At 40.3% G+C, this 20,397-nt stretch overlaps 1 protein-coding gene across 5 annotated transcripts in view; it reads left to right on the forward strand.

Moving 5' to 3' along the window:
- Nucleotides 1-864: 864 nt before the first annotated feature.
- Nucleotides 865-20,397, forward strand: part of ALMS1 (ALMS1 centrosome and basal body associated protein) — a 191,109-nt gene continuing 171,576 nt past the window's right edge. For all 5 annotated transcript variants that reach the window (XM_027967008.2, XM_042248093.1, XM_042248089.1 and 2 more), the window contains exon 1: nucleotides 865-1,178. In XM_027967008.2, the coding sequence (XP_027822809.2) occupies nucleotides 888-1,178 (291 nt within the window). In that variant the 5' untranslated portion in view covers nucleotides 865-887. The remainder of the gene's footprint in view (nucleotides 1,179-20,397) is intronic.

Below are 20,397 nucleotides of genomic sequence, written 5' to 3' on the forward strand. Positions count from 1 at the left end.
TTCTTTGGAAGGAATGATGCTAAAGCTGAAACTCCAGTACTTTGGCCACCTCATGAGAAGAGTTGACTCATTGGAAAAGACTCTGATGCTGGGAGGGATTGGGGGCAGGAGGAGAAGGGGACGACAGAGGATGAGATGGCTGGATGGCATCACTGACTCGATGGACGTGAATCTGAGTGAACTCCGGGAGTTGGTGATGGACAGGGAGGCCTGGCGTGCTGCGATTCATGGGGTCTCAAAGAGTCGGACACGACTGAGCGACTGAAATGAACTGAACTGAACTGACCCTCATTTCAAAGAGGGTTAGTCTCACTGCTGCTAGAGGCCATGTTAGGATTCAAGCTCCCATCTTTCTGATACGAGAGTCCAGTTCTTACTTAACCCCTCTACTGCCTCTGACACTTTTCCGCTGTTGGGTTCAAGTGCCCATAATACATTGAAAACTTTGAAAAATTTATAATTTGCAGGTTTGATTATTTTTGGTTTGTCCCAGAGTCTGATTGCTCCTCGGGGTAGGGGAAAATTGAGTTTTGGCCCGGCCCAGTCGAGGACTAGATTCTTCCCTATTCCGACAGGAGCCCTGTCTGGGTTTATTGTGAGCTTACAGTACTGTGAGCAAGCCCCCAGCCCGTGACGGGGACTAGGCGTCGGCTTAGCCAGCCCGCAGGTCAGCGCCGCGGGCCTTCCCGCCGGCCCCTTCCGGGCGTCCTTAGCAACGCGCGCTCACTCCCTGCCCCGCCCCGTCCGCCCAACACCCAGCCCCGCAGAAGGCGTCGGCTGTCTTTGCGCCTGCGCGCAGCCAAAACCGCCAGTCGTCTCTTTCCCCTCCCTTCCTTCTCCCCTCCCCGCTCCTCCTCCTCCTCCACCTCATAGAGCGAGGCGCCAATATGGAGCCTGAGGACCTACCGTGGCCCGGCGAGCTCGAGGAGGAGGAGGAGGAGGAGGGGGCGGAGAACTTGGACGAGGACGAGGTGGTGATGGTGGAGGAGATGGAGGAAGAGGAGAGACGGGAGCCGGAGGCGGATTTTAACTACGAGAGCCAGCGTCGGGAGAGTACGGACGACGAGGACGACGAGGAGGCCAAAGCCTGGCTGCAAGCGCAACCCAGCGCCGCTTTGCCTCAGGCGTCTCTCCCGAGGCACCGCTATTCGGAGAGCGAGCTGACCAGCCCCGGGAAGGTGAGCTGGGCCGGGGAGAGGTATGGGCCGCCGTCGGGCAGGGTAACGGGTGGTCCCTGAGCGCTTTGCCTGTTCCCTGCCGTCTGCCTCCTGCTCGCCGCCCGTCACGGTGCCTGACAATAGTACGTGTGCTTTTAATGGCTTGTAGGGGTCTTGTCGCTTCCTGGGCCCCGACTCTTGCCGAGTACTCCAAGTCTCCCGTCCTTTCAGGCAAAGATCTCTCTTGTTACCCCGCCTCAGGCCCCGGGCTTTTTGAATTACACCAGGTGTTCAGAGGAGTCAGTGTTGTGGTTTAAGAAACGCTGTTGGGAGGAGGTGGGGCTTATCCCCTGAGGGAGAGGAAAAGAGCGGTGTAGGAAAGGAGAGAATGGTTGCCCAGGGACTCTCTTGTTGGGGAGACAGAATATCTGCCTGAAGGGCGGGACTCCGCTTGAGAGAACAGTGTGGATTCTGCACGACATTTAGTTCAATCGCTCAGTCGTGTCCGACTCTTTGCGACCCCGTGGATTGCTGCACGCTTGCCTGTCCATCATCAACTCCCGGAGCTTGCTCAAACTCATGTCCGTTGAATCAGTGATGCCATCCAACCATCCCATCCTCTGTCACCCCCTTCTCCTGCATTCAGTCTTTCCCCAGCATCAGGGTCTTTTCTAAGGAGTCAGTACTTCGCATCTGGTGGCCCAAGTATTGGAGCTTCAGCATCAGTCCTTCCAGTGAATATTCAGGACTGATTTCTTTTAGGATTGACTGGTTTGATCACCTTGCCGTCCAAGGGACTCTCAAGGGTCTTCTTCAACACCACAGTTTAAAAGCGTCAATCCTTCGGCCCTCAGCTTTCTTTATAGCCCAACTCTCACATCCATACATGACTCCTGGAAAAATCATAGCTTTGACTAGATGGACCTTTTTTCGTCAAAGTGATGTCTCTGCCTTTTACTATGCTGTCTAGGTTGGTCATAGCTTTTCTTCCAAGGAGCAAACGTCTTTTAATTTCATGGTTGCAGTCACCATCTGCAGTGATTTTGAAACCCAAGAAAATAAAGTCTGTCACTGTTTTCATTGTTTCCCCATTCAGTAGGCTACCTGAATAGTAATCTCTAGCGGCTTCTGGCCAGTTGTGCTTCTTCAGCTTCTTTGTAGCCTTAAAGGGGTCCCTAGCAGGTATGAGGGGCTTAGAGATACAGGAGGTTTATTAGGCTGCAGCTCCCAACAGTCTGGAAAACTAGAAAGAGCTGATTTTTTGGCTGGCTCCTGAAGGTCATTTTGAAAATAACTGCATTTAATTGATTATTTTTCAGGGAGAAAGGAAAGGTATACAATTCGGATATCTAGTCATCAGACATTAAGTTTCTATTCTGTGAGAGGAACATTGTGGGGACAAAAGTCTAGGGTTTATTGTTCAAGACTGCTCCTTAGATAAAGTGTCAGCTGGGTAGAGTGAAACAAGGTGCAACAATTGCAAAGACAGAGAAAAGACTGTATAGACCTGTGCTGTTCAATACAGTAGTCATAGCAATGTCTGACTCTTTACATGTTAATTTGTTAAAATAAAATGAAATTAAAAATTCAGTGCCTCTGTTATACCAACCACTTTTCAAGTGCTCGGTAGCCACGCTTGATTAGTGGCTATGTAATTGGACAGTGCAGATGTAGAATAATTTCATCATTACAGAAAGTTCTACCGGACATTGTTGCTATAGGCTGTTGATCATTAAAGAATAATAGTTGTTTTGCTTGGTAAATATTCCTGTCGGTCCTCAGTTCATTGAGCATGTTGAGCATTCATCATGGGCCACACATTATGCTTTATGCTGTGGAATCTTGATGAACGGAAATATTTGTTGTTTCTTTTTTTTCTAGTGTAGGCACTTTAAAGAGGGAGGCAGACAAAATTCAGTTGGTCGAAGAAAGAAAAGTAAAAATGGCATGTCCTACCGTGCTTTGAAAACATTTAGTAAGGGAATCTGTTTTATCAGTGAAGTTGGGGAAGGCTTCCCTGAGGAAGTTATGGCAAGCTGAGATCTGAAGACAAATCACAATTAACTAGTTAAAGGGAAAAGAAGCTTTCCCGCTGAGGGAAATGCACGTGGAAAGGGACTGTAGGTAAGAGAGTATGGCGTTTTCAAGGAACCAGGAGCCAGTATGGGTTGATTACAGACTTCAAGGCTTTCTGTTCCATGTCAGGGATTTGGAAGCTTTATCCATGGAAGTCATTGAAATGTTTTTAAACAAAGAAATATAGGATAAGATTTGTGTTTCAGGAAGATCACTTTATAGCAGAGTAGAGAACAGCCTTGATAGCTGGGTGGGGTGGGGAGCAGCAATAATAAGGATGTTAATTAATTAGGTCATTTCAGTACTGCTGGGAACTGATGATATTTTGGAAGAGGGACATGGTGGATATTGAAAAGTAGACTGATTCAAGAGGTATTTAAGAAGTAAAATAATCACAGTGGTACACTAATTTTACATTATTATTACACTAACAATGGATTAGATGTGGAACACAAAGGCAAGGAGGTGTCAGGTTATTGGATAAATGGTTGTGCCAAATATTGAAAAATGGCCAAGTTTATGGTAGAAGTGGTGGCCATGGGGTAGGGTGATGAGATGGTTGGGATGGGTGTTAAGATTATGGGTTTGGCTTTGGAGATCAGAGGAGGGATCTGGGCTAGACATTTCAAACTGTAAGTTATCTATATACATATGGACCAGAACTAAAGCTACACTTGTGGATGAGATCTCCTAACTTTAATTTTGTTCTATGACTTCTTGTTTGAATAACTCTTAATATTTAAATTTAATATTCCTTGAAGATTTTAATTAAGCCCCTTTACCTCTTTACAGCCAATGTGACAAGATTATTCTTTTGTTTAACTGTGATCTATCTGTGTAATAGAAGATACTGCTTTTTAGAGCCCAAGTATTTTTTCTGTAGAGGGTTTTTTCCTTTTTGAGAGAAATCAGATATTCTCTTGTTTACCTTGGAGGGTTTATGAAGGTGTGGGTGATGTGCTGTATTAAAGGTAGCTTTAAAATGATATAAAATGTATTAAGATAATTTTTGCTCACTAATATATTAAGATTTATTTACTAATATATTAAGATTTACTGGCATAAATTGGAAAAATGTTTAAAGGAGAGACTTTTATATGTTTCTTGCTAGAAATTTATGAACTATAAGTTTTTGAAGATTGAGTTTGTGGTGTAGTATTTAACTCAGTGTCTTCAAAGGATGGGGCTTCCCAGGTGATTCAGTAGTAAAGAATCCACCTGCCAAGCAGGAGATGTGGGTTCCGTCCTGGGATTGCGACGATCCCGTGAAGAAGGAAATGGCAACCCACTCCAGTATTCTTGCTTGGGAAATTCCATGGACGAGGAGCCTGGTAGGCTACAGTCCACAGGGTTGCAAAGAATCAGACATGATATAGTGACTAAACAGCAGCAGCGTTCAGAGGAAGAGGCCAAATGATGGGAGACATTAATTTCATTCAGGATCGCCTCAAGTTAAATGACAAAATTGTAATATTTGACTCACTCTCATATGTCTCTGACAGTAAGGATGTTCTAGTGGTGATTTGTAAAGTTTGCAAGTCCAGTTAATGACGCTGAGCTAAGGTATGGAACTGTTTTAAGTTCAGTACAAAATGTGACCTGCCTTACAACCAAGTCTTAAAAAAAATATTAATTTATTTTTAGCTGAGCTGGGTCTTTGTTGCTGTGGGAGGGCTTTGTCTAGCTGCGGTGAGTGAGGGCTAATTTTCATTGCGGCGCGCCAGCTTCTCACGGCAATGTGTCGTCTTATCGCAGTGGCTTTTCTTACTGTGGAGCACAGGCTCAGAGTTGGGGGGCTTCAGCAGTTGTGATGCTCTCAGCATATGGGATCTTCCGGGACCAGGAATTGAACCCATGTACCTGGCATTGGCAGGTGGATTCTCAACCACTGGACAACCAGGGAAGTCCCACAACCAAGTCTTTTTAAGATTTCGGGGAAGTGAGTGATTCAGAGCCTTTACTTTGTTGGTCTTATGCCAGTCCTGACCATTCAACATGAACCGTCTCTGCTTTGTAATTCCTAAACCTAAATTTCTGAACTGTGCTAGGGAAAATAATTCAATTCTGTGAATTGGTATCATAGAAGTTCTTGGTCCTCAGCTTTTTTTGTTTTTAGTTTTATCATTTATTTACAATAGTCTTTTCTTCCAACTATATTGAGATATAATTGACATGAAGCACTTATAAGTTTAAGGTACGTAGCATGATTTGACTTACATACGTCATAAAATAATTATCACAAGTCGTCATCTCATATGGCTTAGAAACATAAAGAAATAGAAAATAATCTTTTCCTGGTGATGAGAACTCAGGGTTTACTGTTAGCAGTATTCATATAGAGTGTACAGCAGCGTTAATTGTTTGTCATGTTGTGCATTATATACCTAGTACTTATTTATCTTATTGTTGGAAGTTTGCACCTTTTGACCACTTGGTATCTCCAACTTTTAACTGGATCATCAAGAGATCTTGGAAACATTTTTCTGTTTGCTTTTTCAGATTCTTCTGCATTTTCATCCTCTTGCCTTCATCTAGTGTTCAGCATTCTCCTATCAGCAGGTTATCATTTCTTAGGAGAGACGCTTAGGCCTGAACTCCTTCACCTTCCTAGTCCCCAACTCCAAATTTATCTACAGTGTACCACTCTTAGTCTTTTTTTTTTTTTTTTTTTTGCCTATTAGTACAGATTTTGTTCTTAGTATTAAAACTTTCTTGTGCTTGGGGATGAAAGCTGTCAGTTATAGTGTGTTTCTCTCTTAAGGAAGTGCTGTATTTTATTTTTAGATATTTGATAAATGATAATAGTTTTAAGTTAAATTGTTTTCTTGAAATTTTTTGGTCAAATTTGAAATCAGAATTACGATGTTTTTATGTGAGGTACTGGGAAGATTTTTTAATGTCTTGGAACAGTTTAAATTATACAAGACTCTCTTGCATGTTGGAAAAATAATTTGTGAAGATACTGTGCCTGTGGATTCCTTTCAGGGTTGTAATTTGTATAGACTGTCTCACTTTTTTTGGGTTGAAACTGTTAGTTGCTCAGTTGTGTCTGGCTCTTTGCGGCTCTAGGCTCCTCTGTCCATGGGATTGCTATTCCCTTCTCCAGGGGATCTTTCTGACCCAGGGATCGAACCTGGGTCTCTGGCATTGCAAGCAGATTCATTAACATATTACCTACTGAGTAAACCCCCTTTTTGGGGGGGCAGTTAATTTTGCTAATTTATGATTTTTCTGGAAAATCATTTCAATAAGGATTTTTAGTTAATTATAATGAAGTGTTACATAGTATTCTTTATTTTTTCCATTGCATTTGTGATTATTTCCATTTCTCATTCCTAATTTTATATATTTTATTTTCCTCTTGATCTGAATAACTATGGATATGTTTTGTTAATTTTTTTCATCCAAAGAAACTGCTCTTATATTTAAGTTTAATTCTATTGACTTTTTCACCATTTAGTTTGTTAATTTCAGCTCTCATCTTTTACTGTTTCTCTAGGTTTATTTTGATTTATTTAATTTTACTTCATGTGCTGAATGCTCAACCGGCTTATTTAAAAACATTTTAAACAGTTTTGTTGTGACATAATTTAAATACTGTGCAATTTACCCTGTATTTTATTGCACAGTTCAGTGGTTTTCAGTATGTTAAAAGATATGTGTAGCCACCACCACAATTTTAGAACAATTTTTTCATGACCTCAAAAAGAAACCCTATACACTTTAGCTATCACCCCTCTTGCTTCCATTCCCCTAAGCAACTGTTAATCTACTTTCCCTTTCTGTAGAGTTGCCTGTTCTGGTCATTTAATATAAATGGAATCATGTAATATATGGTACATGCCACATGGATTCCTGGATCTTAGTTCCCCCACTAGGGTTCGAACCCTGGCAGTGAAAGCACTGAGTCCTAGCCAGTGGACCACCAAGGAATTCCAATATGCGGTCTTTTATGACTGGCTTTTTTCACTTAGCATAATGTTTTTAGGAATCCATGTAAATAACATCAATTTTTCATTCCTTTTTATGACTTAATAGCATTCCATTGTATGGATATACTACTTTTGTTTATCCGTATCAGTTGATGGACATCTGAGTTGTTTTCTGCCTGTTGTCTATCTCAAAATAGTTGAAAATTCTCTTTGTGATTTCTTTTTTCTTTTCATTGGTTGTTTAGGAGTCTGTTGCTTAATTTCCATGTTTGTGGATTTCCTTAACTTCTTTCTGTTATAAATTTCTAATTTCATTCCATTTTGGCTGGAGAATACACTTTCAATGATTTAAATTTTTTTAAAAATTTGACGCTTGTGTTTATAACTGAATCACTGTGCTATACAGCAGAAGTTAACACAACATTGTAAATCGCCTGTACGTCAGTAAGATAAATTTTCTAAAAAATTGAGGCTTGCTTTGTAACCTAACATATTGTCTATCCTGGAGATGTTCCGTGTATGCTGAGAAGAATGTATATTCTGCTGCTCTAGGATGGAATATTCTGTAATGTAGTTTGCTTATAGTGTGTGCACATCTTATATTTCCTTGTTGATCTTTTCACAGGTGGCTGTCCTTTTTTTTTAGTTGTTAGCATTATGTTTTGGCTGCGCTGGATCTTTGCGGCAGCCCTTAGGCTTTCTCTAGCTGTGGTGAGCAGGGACTACCCTCTGTTGCGTTGCTCAGGCTTCTCACTGTGGCTTCTCCTGTTGTGGGGCGTGGGCTCTAGGAGTGTGGGCTTCAGAAGTTGTGCTGCATGGCCTTAGTGCCTCTCGGCATGTGGTATTTCCCAGACCAAGGATGGAACCTGTGTCCCCTGCATTGGCAGCTGGATTCTTAACCACTGGACCACTAGGGAAGTCCCAGTAGACTTTATTGGGAGCAGTTCTATGGTTAGCAAAAAGTTCAGAATTCCATGTACCTCTTTTCCTTCCCCTGTTTTCTCTGTTATTAACATCTTGTATTAGGCTGGCATATTTGTTACAATTGGTAAGCCAATATTGATACATTGCTATTAATTATAAGTGTATGTTTTTATTAGAGTCCACTTTTTTGTACATTCTTTGGATTTTGACAAATGTATAATGACATATATCCACTGTTACAGTATCACATAGAATAGTTTCACTGCCTAAAAAAAAAAAGAATCCCTGTGTTTTGCTTATTTGTCCTTTCCCTCCTTCCTCTGGAACCCTGGCACCTGCTGCTGTTTTTATTGTCTTTGTAGTTTGGCATTTTCCAGAAAGTCATGTAGTTAGAGTCATACAGTATGTAGCCTTTTAGAATGGCTTCTTTCACTTGGGAATATGTATTTAAGGTTCTTCCATGTCTTTTCATGGTTTGGGGGCTCGTTTCTTTTTTCCTACCTTGATTTCTTTTTCTTTTCTTAAAAATTGTGGTAAAATATATATACTGTAAAATTTACCGGTTTAAGCATTCTAAAAATATATTTATTTTGGCTGAGCCTCGCAGCTTTCAGGATCTTAGTTCCACAACCAGGGATTGAACTTGGGGCCCTGCAGTGAAAGCACCGAGTCCTGAATACTGGCCCACCAGGGAATTTCCCCATTTTAACCAGTTTTAAGTTTCATTAAGTACATTCACATTGTTTTATAATCTTTACCACCATCTATCTCCAGAACTTTTGCATCTTTACAAACTGAACCTCCAACATCTCTGCCTTATCTGAGTCTGATTCTGATCCTTGCTGTCTCTAACCTGCTTTTGTTTTTGTCTTTTATGTTTTGTAATGTGTGTGTGTGTGGAAAACCAGGCATGTACTGAATGAGTATGGTATGATAGGAACTGAAGTAAAGAGCCTTTTAGTGTGAGATTTCGTTAAGTTTATGTGGTTGGAGCTGATTTTGTGTTTGTTTCTCATAGCAGTAGGTGTCAAAGGCGAAAACTTCCTCTGATGACCTTGTTTTTGTTCCCCGTTTTCTTTGGATTTCTCTAAGGACTTCCTAAATAAGATCTGGATGTGCTGTTCTTTCATTCATATGCCGTATCATCGGGAGCCCCGTTGATGTAGTGGTAAGGTATGGGTGGAGGGGAGGTGCTCTGTAGCCCTGTTATTAGGTCTCACTCTTTCCCTAGGCTGTGAGCTCCACTAGGGTTTCGCATTGGTTTCTCCTTAAATGAAATAAGAAAGCTAGGAGAGGGCTTGGAGTTGACTATTTCCCTTTCCCACATCACTTTGTCTCTGTAAAACCCTAGTCTCTGGAGAACTAGTTTCTTTTATGGGCAGGTCTTAAGGACAGAATGCTCTAGGCTTATTTCAAAATGACTACTTTTCCCTCTTCTCCTGCCAGAGCAAGAGGTTTTCCTCTCATCTTAACTCTGAAACCTGGTGCAGTTCCTGGAAGTAAAACTCCAAAAGTGTGGGAGCCCCTCTAAGACTTCCCCTGGAGTTTTTAAATCTCAGAGTTCTCTATCCTGAGCCTCTAATAATTTGTCAGTTACAATTTAGGCTTTCCTTCCCTGTCCTTGATGGTGTCTGCTCTGGAACTCGGTCCCATTTGTTGTGATTGTCTGTATCTGTTTGTCTGTCTCTAATTTGGGGGACTGTAGTTTGCCCTTAATTTCAATTCTCTGGTGGATGTAAGAAGAGTTGTTGGTTTTCAATTTGTTTAGGTTTTTTTCTTTTTGTAGTGATAGAAGTAATGACTTCCTAACTCCTTGCCTGCTGGACCAGAGCTTTGTCTTAGTTGTTTTTCAAGAGACTGTGGTTTTATTTGTTTGTTTTTACCATGCTCCATAGCTTGGCTTCCCTAGTAGCTCAGTTGTTAAAGAATCCGCCTTCAATGCAGGAGACCCTGGTTAAGTTCCTGAGTCAGGAAGATCTGCTGGAGAAGGGATTGGCTACCCACTCCAGTATTCTTGGGCTTCCCTTGTGGCTCAGCTGGTAAAAGAATCCGCCTGCAATGCTGGAGACCTGGGTTTGATGCCTGGGTTGGGAAGATCCCCTGGAGAAGGAACAGCTGCCCATTCCAGTATTCTGGTCTGGAGAATTCCATGCACTGTATAGTTCATGGGGTCGCAAAGTGACTTTCACAGCTTGTGGGATCTTAGTTCCCCCACAAGGGATTGAACCTGTGCCCTTGGCAGTGAAAGCATGGTGTCCTAACCATTGGACAACCAGGGAATTTCCTCAACAGATCATTTTTTAGAGCAATTGTAGGTTCCAAAAAAAAATTGGACAGTACAGAGACTTCCCATCTACCTCCTGCTCCCACACATGCACAGCATCCTCCACTGTCAATATCCCACATCAGAGTGTAATACATTTGTTACGATGAACCTACATTGACATCCAAAGCCAGAGTTTATATTAGGGCTCACTTTTGGTATTGTACATTCTATGGTTTTTGACAAATGTATCCACCAATATAGTTTCTCCGTGTCTTTTCATGACTTAGTGGCTCATTTCTTTTTAGTTCTGAATAATATTATTGTCTAAATGAACCACAGTTTATTTTATTCATTCATCTACTAAAGGATATTTTAGTTGGACTTCCCTGATGAGTCAGACTGTAATGAATCTACCTGCAATGCAGAAGACCTGGGTTCAAACCCTGGGTCGGGAAGACCCCCTGGAGAAGGGAATGGCTACCCACTGCAGTATTCCTGCCTGGAAAATTCCATGACAGAGGAGCCTGGTGGGCTGCAGTGTGTGAGGCTGCAGAGAATCAGACACGACTGAGAGACTAACCGTCTTTTCAGTCCATTTGGGTCAGTACCAAGCAGTCGGATGACCAGCTGTATGTGTGCTCAGTGGTGTATTTTGGTTAACAGTCCTTATCAGGTTATGTCTTTTAGAAATATCTTCTCCTAGTCTGTGGCTCGTCTTCTCGTTCTCTTGACATTGTCTTTCATGGAACAAAAATTTTTAATTTTGATGAGTCCAGCTTATCAATTATTTCTTTCAAGGGTTGTGCCTTTGGTGTTGTACCGAAAAAGTGATCACCGTAGCCAAGATCGTCTAGGTTTTCTCCAATATTATATTCTAGATGTTTTACAGTTTTTACAGTTTTATATTCTGTGTTTACATCTATGATTCATTTTGAGTTAAATTTTGTGAAAGGTGTAAGATCTGTCTCGATTCACTTTTTGCACGTGTACGTCCAGTTATTCCAGCATCGTTTGTTGAAAAGACTGTCTTTGCTCCATTATGTTGCCTTTGTTCCTTTGTCAAGGATCAGTGGTCTTTATTTTGGTCCATTTCTGGACTTTGTTGTGTTACAGTGATCTGTTTGTCTGGCCTTTCACCAATGCCACATTATCTCGATTGCTGTAGCTTTATACTAAGTCTTTAAGTCAGATAGTGTCTGTGTTGTTTTTTTGGCTTTCTTGGGTCTTTTGACTCTCCATATACCCTCTATTTTTAAAGTTTAAATTACTTTTTTTTCCCCCCATTGGTAGGTTGGTTTCTGCTGTACAACAGTGCAAATCAGCCATAATTATACGTACATCCTCTCCCTCCCTAGCCTCTCTCCCCACCACTCATCCCATCCCTCCACGTGATCACAGAGCACTAGACTGGGCTCCCTGTGCCGCACAACAACTTCTCAGCACCTACCCAGCTTGCACTGGACAATGTGTATATATTGATGCGTTCTGCATTTGTCCCACTCTCTCCCTCCTCCACGGTGTCCATAAGTCCATTCTCTACATCTTTGTCTTCATTCCTTCCCTGCAAATAGCTTCATCAGTATAATTTTTCTAGATTCTGTATATATGCGTTAATTACTATATTTGTTTTTGTCTTTCTGAGTTCACTGTATATAATAACAGGCTCTAGCTTCATCCATCTCATGAGAACTGACTCGAATTCATTCTTCTTGATGACTGGGTAATATTCTGTTGTGTATGTATGTGCCACTGTTTTTTTGTTGATTCCTCTGCTGATGGGCATCCAGCTTGCTTCATGTCCTGGCTCTTGTAAGCGGTGCTGCAGTGAACGCTGGGGTACATGTGTCTTGAGTTTGGTTATGGTTTTCTCAGGGCCCAGTAGTGGGATTGCTGGGTCATGTGATGATTTATTCCTAGTATTTGAAGTAATCTTTATCCTGTTCTCCATAATGGCTGTATCAGTTTGTATTCCCACCAACAGTGTAAGTTCCCTTTTCTCTACATCCTCTCCAATATTTATTGTTTGTAAATTTTTTGATGATGGCCATTCTGACTGGTGTGAGGTGATACTTCATTGAAGTTTTGATTTGCATTTCTCTAATAATTAGTGACGTTGAGCATCTTTTCATCCGTTTATTGGCCATCTGTATGTGTTCTTCGGAGAAATATCTGTGCCCATTTTTTGATGGGGCTGTTTGTTTCCTAATATTGAGCTGTACGAGCTGCTTATATATTCTAGATTAATCCTTTGTCAGTTTCATTTGCAGTGTTCTCCTATTTTGAGGGTTGTCTTTTAATCTTATTTATTGTTTCCTTTGTTGTGCAAAAGCTTTTAAGATTAATTAGGTCTCATTTGTTTTTTTTTTTATTTCCATTACTCTAGGAGGTGGGTCATAGAGGATCTTGTGGTTTATGTCAGGGAATATTCTGCCTGGGTTTTCCCCTAAGAGCTTTATACTTTCTGACCTTACATTTAAGTCTAATCCAGTATGTATTTATTTTTGAGTATGATGTTAGGAAGTCTTCTAGTGTCATTCTTTAGCATGTAGCTGTCCAGTTTCCCCAGAACTACTTGCTGAAGAGGCTGTCTTTTCTCCATTGTATATTCTTGCCTCCTTTGTCAAAGATAAGGTGCCCATAGGTGTGTAAATTTATCTCTGGGCTTTCTGTCTTGTTCCATTGATCTCTATTTGTTTTTGTGCTTGTACCATACTCGTGATGACTGTAGCTTTGTAGTATAGTCTGAAGTCAGGAAGGTTGATTCCTCCAGCTCTGTTTTTCTTTGTTAAGATTGCTTTGGCTATTCGGGGTCTTCTGTCTTTCCATGCAAATCGTAAATTTTTTTGTTCTAGTTCTGTAGAAAAATACCATTGGTAATTTGATAGGGATTGCAGTGAATTTGTAGATTTGTATGTATGTGGGCTTTCCTAGTGGCTCAGACGGTAAAGTGTCTGCCTGCAATGCGGGGGACCCGGGTTTGATCCCTGGGTCGGGAAGATCCCCTGGAGAAGGAAATGGCAATCCACTCCAGCACTCTTGCCTGGAAAATCCCATGGATGGAGGAACCTGATAGGCTACAGTCCATGGGGTCGCGAAGAGTTGGACAAGACTGAGCAACTTCACTTCACTTCACTTGGGTAGTATAGTCATTTTCACAATATTGATTTCTCCAATTCAAGAACATGGTATATCTCTCCATCTATTTGTGACATCTTGGATTTCTTTCATTGGTGTCCTATAGTTTTCTGCATAGGGTCTTTTTTCTTTTAGGTAGGTTTATTCCTAGATATTTTATCCTTTTTACTGCAGTGGTGAATGGGATTGTTTCCTTAACCTTTTTCTGATTTTTCATTGTTAGTGTATAGGAATGCAAAGGATTTGTGTGTATTAATTTTATATCCTGTGACTTTACTCTATTCATTGATTAACTCTAGTAATTTTCTGGCAGAATCTTTAGATTTTTCTTTGTATAGTATCATGTCATTTGCAGACAGCGAAAGTTTTATCTTTATTTTCAATTTGGACCTCTTTTATTTCTTTTTCATCTCTGATTGCTGTGGCTAGGACTTCCAACACTGTGTTGGATAATAGTGATGAGAGTGGGCACCGTTCTCTTGTTCCTAGTCTTAGAGGAAATGCTTTCTGTTTTTCACCATTGAGAATATTTGCTTTGGATTTGTCTTGTATGGCCTTTATTATGTTGATGTAGGTTCCTTCTGTGCTTACTTTCTGAAGAGTTTTTATCATAAATGAGTGTTGAATTTTGTCAGAAGCTTTCTTTGCATCTATTGAGATGATCATATGGTTTTTATCTTTCAGTTTTTTGATATGTGTATCACATTGATTTTTTTGCATATATTGAAGAATCCATGCATCCCTGGGATAAATCCCACTTGGTCATGATGTATGATCCTTTTAATATATTATTGCCTTTTTTTTGCTAAAATTTTGTTGAGGATTTTGATATTGGCCTGGAATTTTCTTTTTTGTGGTGTCTTTGTCTGGTTTTGGTGATGGTGGCCTCCTGGAATGAGTATGGGGTTTTTCCTTCCTCTGCAATTTTCTGGAATAGTTTTAGCAGGATAGGTGTTAGTTCTTCTCTAAACTTAATGAGGGATTTACCTGTGAAGCCATCTGGCCCTGGGCTTTTGTTTGTTGAAGATTTTTGATCACAGTTTTTATTTCAGTGCTTGTAATTGGTCCATTCATGATTTCTGTTTCTTCCTGGTTCAGTTTTGGAAGGTTTTTCTAAGAACTTGCCCATTTCTTCCAGGTTGTCCATTTTATTGGCATATAGTTATTTGTTGACTCTTAAGGTCCTTTGTATTTCTGTGTTGTCTCCTGTAAGTTCTTTTTCATTTCTAATTTTATTGATTTGAGTCCTCTCCCTTTTTTTCCTCGATGAGTCTGGCTAGTGGTTTGTCAATTTTGTTTATCTTCTCAAAGAACTAACTTTTAGTTTTATTGAACTTTGCTATTGTTTCTTTCATTTCTTTTTCATTTATTTCTGCTCTGATCTTTCTAATTTCTTCCCTTCTGCTAACTTCAGGGTTTTTTGTTCTTTTTTTAGTTGCTTTAGGTGTAAAGTCAGGTTGTTGATTTTTGGTGGTTGTTGTTTTTTGAGATAGGCTTGTATTGCTATTAACTTTCCTCTTAGAACTGATTTTGCTGCATCCCACAGGTTTTGGGTCATTGTGTTTTCATTGTCTTTTTGTTTCTAGGTATTTTTTAAAATAACCTTTTTGATGTCTTCAGTGACTTGTTGGTTATTTAGAAGTGTGTTTTTTAGCCTCCATGTATTTGTGATTTTTACAGTTTTCTTTCTTTTCCTGTAATTGATATCAAGTTGCATAGCATTGTGGTCAGAAAATATGCTTGATACAATTTTAGTTTTCTTAAATTTTCCGATGCTTGATTTGTGACCCAAGATGTAATCCATCCTGGAGAATGTTCCATGTTCAGTTGAGAAAACAGTGTATTCTGCTGTTTCAGGATGGAATGTCCTGAAGATATCAGTTAGCTCCATTTGGGCTAGTATGTGATTTAAGGCTTGTGTTTCCTTATAAATTTTCTGTCTGGATGATCTGTCCATTGGTGTAATTGGGGTATTAAAGTTCCTTTGTATTACTATATTACTGTCAGTTTCCCCTTTTGTGGTCATTAGTATTTGCATTATGTATTGAGGTGCTTCTGTGTTGGGTGAATTAGTATTTATAATTGTTATATCTTCTTGAATTGGTCCCTTTTTCATTATGTCGTGTCCTTCCTTATTTTTCGTAACGGTTTTTATTTTAATGTCTATTTTGTCTGATACAAGTATTGCTGCTCCCACTATCTTTTGATTCCCACTTGCATGGAATATCTTTTTCCATCCCTCAAATTTCAGTCTGTATGTGTCCTTAGTTCTGAAGTGGCTCTCCTGTAGGGAGCATATACACAGGTCTTGTTTCTGTATCCATTCAGCCAGTTTGTGTCTTGATTGTAGCATTTAATCCATTTACATTTAAGGTAGTTATATATATGTTCCTAATGCCATTTTCTTAAGTGTCTAGGATTTATTTTTGTGAGTCTGTTTCTTCTCTAGAAGTTCCTTTAGCATTTGTTGTTAAGCTGGTTTGGTGGTGCTAAATTCACTGAACTTTTGCTTGTCTGTAAAGCTTTTGATTTCTTCTTCAAATCTGAATGAGATCCTTGCTGGGTGGAGTACTCTTGGTTGTAAGTTTTTATCCTTCATCACTTTAAATATATCCTGCCACTCTCTCTGGCCTGCAGAGTTTCTGCTGAAAAATCAGCTGTTAACTTTATGGGGATTGCTTTGTATGTTATTTTTTGCTTTTCCATTGCTGCTTCTAGTATTTTTTGAGTTTAATTTTTTTAAGTGTGATTAATATGTATGTTGTTGTGTTTCTCTTTGGGTTTATCCTATATGGGACTGTCTGGGCTTCCTGGACTTGGATGCCTATTTCTTTTCCTATAGTAGGGAAGTTTTCCGCTATAATCTCCTCACATATTTTCTCATACCCTTTGTTTCTCTTCTTCTGGAATGCTAATAATTTGAATTTTGGTGCATTTATTATTGTCCCAGAGGTCTCTGAGACTGTCCTTAATTCTTGTGTTTCTTTTTTCTGCTCCTCAGCAGTTATTTCTGTCATTCTGTCTTCCAGCTCACTTATCCATTCTTCTGCCTCAGTTATTCTACTGTTGATTCCTTTTAGATTATTTTTAATTTCAGTGATTGTGTTGTTCATCTCTGTTTATTTTTATTTCTTCTAGGTCTTTAGTAAATGTGTTAAATGATTCTTGTATTTTTTCCATTTTTGATATTTTGAAATCTCTTTACTGTCATTACTTGAAATTCTTTTTCACATAGGTTGCCTGTTTCCTCTTCATTTATTTGGTCTTGTAGTGTTTAACTTGCTCCTTCATCTGTAACATGTTTTTTTGTTGTTTCTTTGTTTATTGATGGTTGGGACTACGTCCTGTCTCACAAGTTGTTTAGCCTTAGTTTCCAGCAGTGGAGTGTTCAGATAGTTGGGTAGAACTGGGTCTTTGTTTTGAGATGTGGACCTTTGGAAACCTCACTCTTCATTAATATTCCCTGGCACCTGAAGTTTTCTCTGTTACTCTAGCCATTCGGATTCAGCACTCCTGCCTCCTGGGGCTCAGTCCTGAACTGGGATTCCACAAGCCACGGTTGTGGAAAGAAAACTGTAGGCAAGGAAGAAAAAGAAAAAAAAAGGCAAAACAATAACAAAGAATAGAAAATAACCTCAGAAGGGTGAAACTGGACTCTAGTAGCAGAGAAGAAAAAAAATTATATCTATAAAAATAAAAAATAGAAAACAAGAGGGGGCAAAAAAATAATGAAGACTAAAAAATAATAAAATAAATTTAGAAAACTAACAAATAATAGAAAAAACAAGAATATGTATGAAACAACCACTGGAGGGTAAAACTGAACTCTGCTGGTAAACAGTAAAAAAAGTATTGGAAAAAAAACCACCCTCAAAAACAGAAAAAAACTTGAATGTGAAGGGCTGTGCTTAGGTGGGGGATGACTTATGTGGTGTTGTTTGGGTGGAGGTGGGATTTAGCAGGGGGTGGGGTCCTGATTCAGGACCTAAGCCTCCAGAAAAAACCCTAGAGAGGGGGCTCTACCCAAACTGAGAAAGCCTCTGCAGTGCCTCTGTGTAGGGCGTGGCAGGTGGCCTGGACTCCACCCAAGTTTCTGCAGTGCTTCTGGCTTCAGGGTGGGGAGGATAAACCTGGGTCTCCAGGAGGCTCCCTGGGGCCGAGTGGGTAGGGGAACACCAGTTGGATTCCCCTCTCCTCCCCATCCAGAGGGACCCTCCCTTGCTGGCTCTGCTTTGTCTTCCTTCCCTTCTGCATTTGCAGGACCTACATGGGCAGTGGGTGCCCTCGGAGCTGACCCTGGAGGGAGGGGGTCCTGAAAAATAGAGGGGGCCCCCTGGAAGGAGGAGGGAGCCAGAGGGTAGAGAAAGGGGTCCCAACTGGTGGAGGGCCCAGTCTAGAGGGCAGACAGAGCCCCTGGTTGGGGGATGAGGGCCCACAAAGGACAAGGACCCAGAATAGAGGGGGACCCTGAAGGGTGGGGGGCCACCCGGATGGCTGAGGACTTGGCCTGGAAGGAGAAATAAGCCCTGGAGGGAGGAGAAAGGCTGGAGGGGGGCTCCCTGGAAGGTGGAGGGGGGCCTGGAGGTGGTGGTCTTAGGAGGCCCTCCAGGGCTGAGTGGGCAGGGGACACTAGGCAGTTCCCTGCTGCTGGAACCCTGCAGGTGCCTCCCCAAGCTGGGTGGTCTTCTCTCCCTGCAAGAGCCTCCCTCCCCTGTTTTACATCTACAGGACCCATCTAGGTGGATGAGCCCCTGAAGAGCAAAATGGGCTTCCCCCCCCCCCCGTGCATCATGTGGGATCTTAGTTCCCTGACCACATGCCAAGCCCACACTTCCTGCAGTGGAAACACAGAGTCCTACCCACTAGACTGCCAGGGAAGTCCCAGTGGTATTGTGTTTTTAATTTTAAATTCTAATTGTTCATTGCCGGTATGTAGGAAACCCATTGACTTTGCTCTGGTTTTGTTGTTGTTGTTTGTTTTTTTAAGTGTTCAAGTATCACCAAAAAATATCCATCTACTACTTTGGGAAACTGGAGTATTGAATTCTAATTATTGTTGGATTGTTTCTTTTTTCCTTCAGTTCTGTTAGTTTTTCCTTAAGGTATTTTGGAGCTCTGATGTGAAGTGAATGTATATTTTGAATTAGTAGGTTATTCTTGGTGGTTTGACCCTTTTATCATTCTGAAATGTTCCTCTTTATTTTTAGTAACCTTTTTATTTTAATACATTTTTATATTGCAGTAGCCATTCTACATGTTTTATGATTATAAATCTGCTTTTCATCCTTTTACTTTCAACCTGTTTGTATTTTCAGGCTAAAGTGTGTCTCCTGTAGAGAGCATATAGTTGAATCTTGTTTTTCATGTAGTCTAACACAACTGTATATCTTTGATTGGATTGTTTAATTCACTCACATTAAATGCTATTGATATGTTTTGATTTATATCTACTGTTTAATTTTTTGTTTTCTATATATCTCATGTCTTTTTGTTCTTTTAGACCTTCTTATATTGCCATTTTTGGTTTTAAGTAGGTATTTTTCTCTTGTGTTGATTTAATTCTATATGATTTTTAAAGTTATAATTACTGAGTTATTTTGGGGGGCTTACAGTGTACACTGTTAATTTATCAGAATCTGCTTGCGATTCATTAGGACTAAATTCCAGTGAAATATAGAAGGTTTATGCCAATATAACCCCGTTCCTTACCCTGCCCCTTTAATGTTATTACTGTTAAACATACATCTGCATATGTTACAGATACGTTACATACCAAGTGATGTAAGAGTTAATACTTTCTGTAATAGGTTTTTTTGAAGAATCTGGGAGAAGGGAGACTAACAAGCAGATGTTTTGTAGTTAGTGATATGAATTTCTTTTGTCTTCTTTTTTTGTACTCATTTCTTCCTTTTGAGTATCTGGTATTATTTCCTTATTTTAGATCAGTACCTGTTGATCTCCTTTGTGCTGTCATTGTCAAATACGTTTCTGTATGTTTATGTGCCCAACAGTACAATTAGATATATAGTTTCATACAATTGTGTTTTTTTTGAAATAGGAAAGATTTCACTTTATTGTCACATTGAAGTTTAGTACTTTACTTTCCCCCCTTTCCTTCCTTCCTTCCTTTTGCTGTCGGGGCAGCTGTGGCATGCGGGGTCTTTCACTGCAGCACACAGACTCCCTCGTTGTGGCGCACAGGCTCAGTAGTTGTGGCGCACCAGCGTAGTTGCTCTGTGGTGCGTGGGATCCTAGTTCCCAGACGAGGGATTGAACGTATGTCCCCTGCATTGCGAGGTGAATTCCCAGTCATTGGCTCACCAGGGGAGACACTGAATTTTAATACTTCTCTGTACAAGAGCAAAATAAACTGAGTCACGGTCATGAGTTCAGGATTATATATGCTGCATTTTGCCTTGTTCTAATACAGCTGTGGCTCTATGATAAATAGAAATTGGGGCCATAGCTTGTAATCCAAAGCTAGTTTGCATAACTGTCACGAGGGAAAAAAGCATTAAATGCATTTCTGAAATAAGTATTTTCATTTAATTCAGAATGTCAAGACAGCATTAGACATTGGCCTTGTTTCAAAAAAGTTTAAATGCTAAGGTAGCTAAATAACCTTCTTGAAAGGGTTAAACACAGTTGATAAACAAAATGTTTTCCCTCTAATCTCAATCTTACATAAGTGAAAGAGATGAGGGGAAAAGTGTAGACAATTTCTTTAGCGTATATGGCTAAGTACATCCCTCCTTAAACTGTAGTGTCCATTACTGACTTCATTAAATTGAACTGGGCAAATATCAAAAGTTATCCACTTTATAAACCAAAGACAGCAATTTTAGGGTTACGGTAAGTAAAAAAATTTTGAAACACTTGAAAAATGTTTGACATTAGAGAAATCATC

The sequence above is a fragment of the Ovis aries genome, chromosome 3 (genome assembly GCF_016772045.2).
Source record: "Ovis aries strain OAR_USU_Benz2616 breed Rambouillet chromosome 3, ARS-UI_Ramb_v3.0, whole genome shotgun sequence".
Lineage (NCBI taxonomy): Eukaryota > Metazoa > Chordata > Mammalia > Artiodactyla > Bovidae > Ovis > Ovis aries.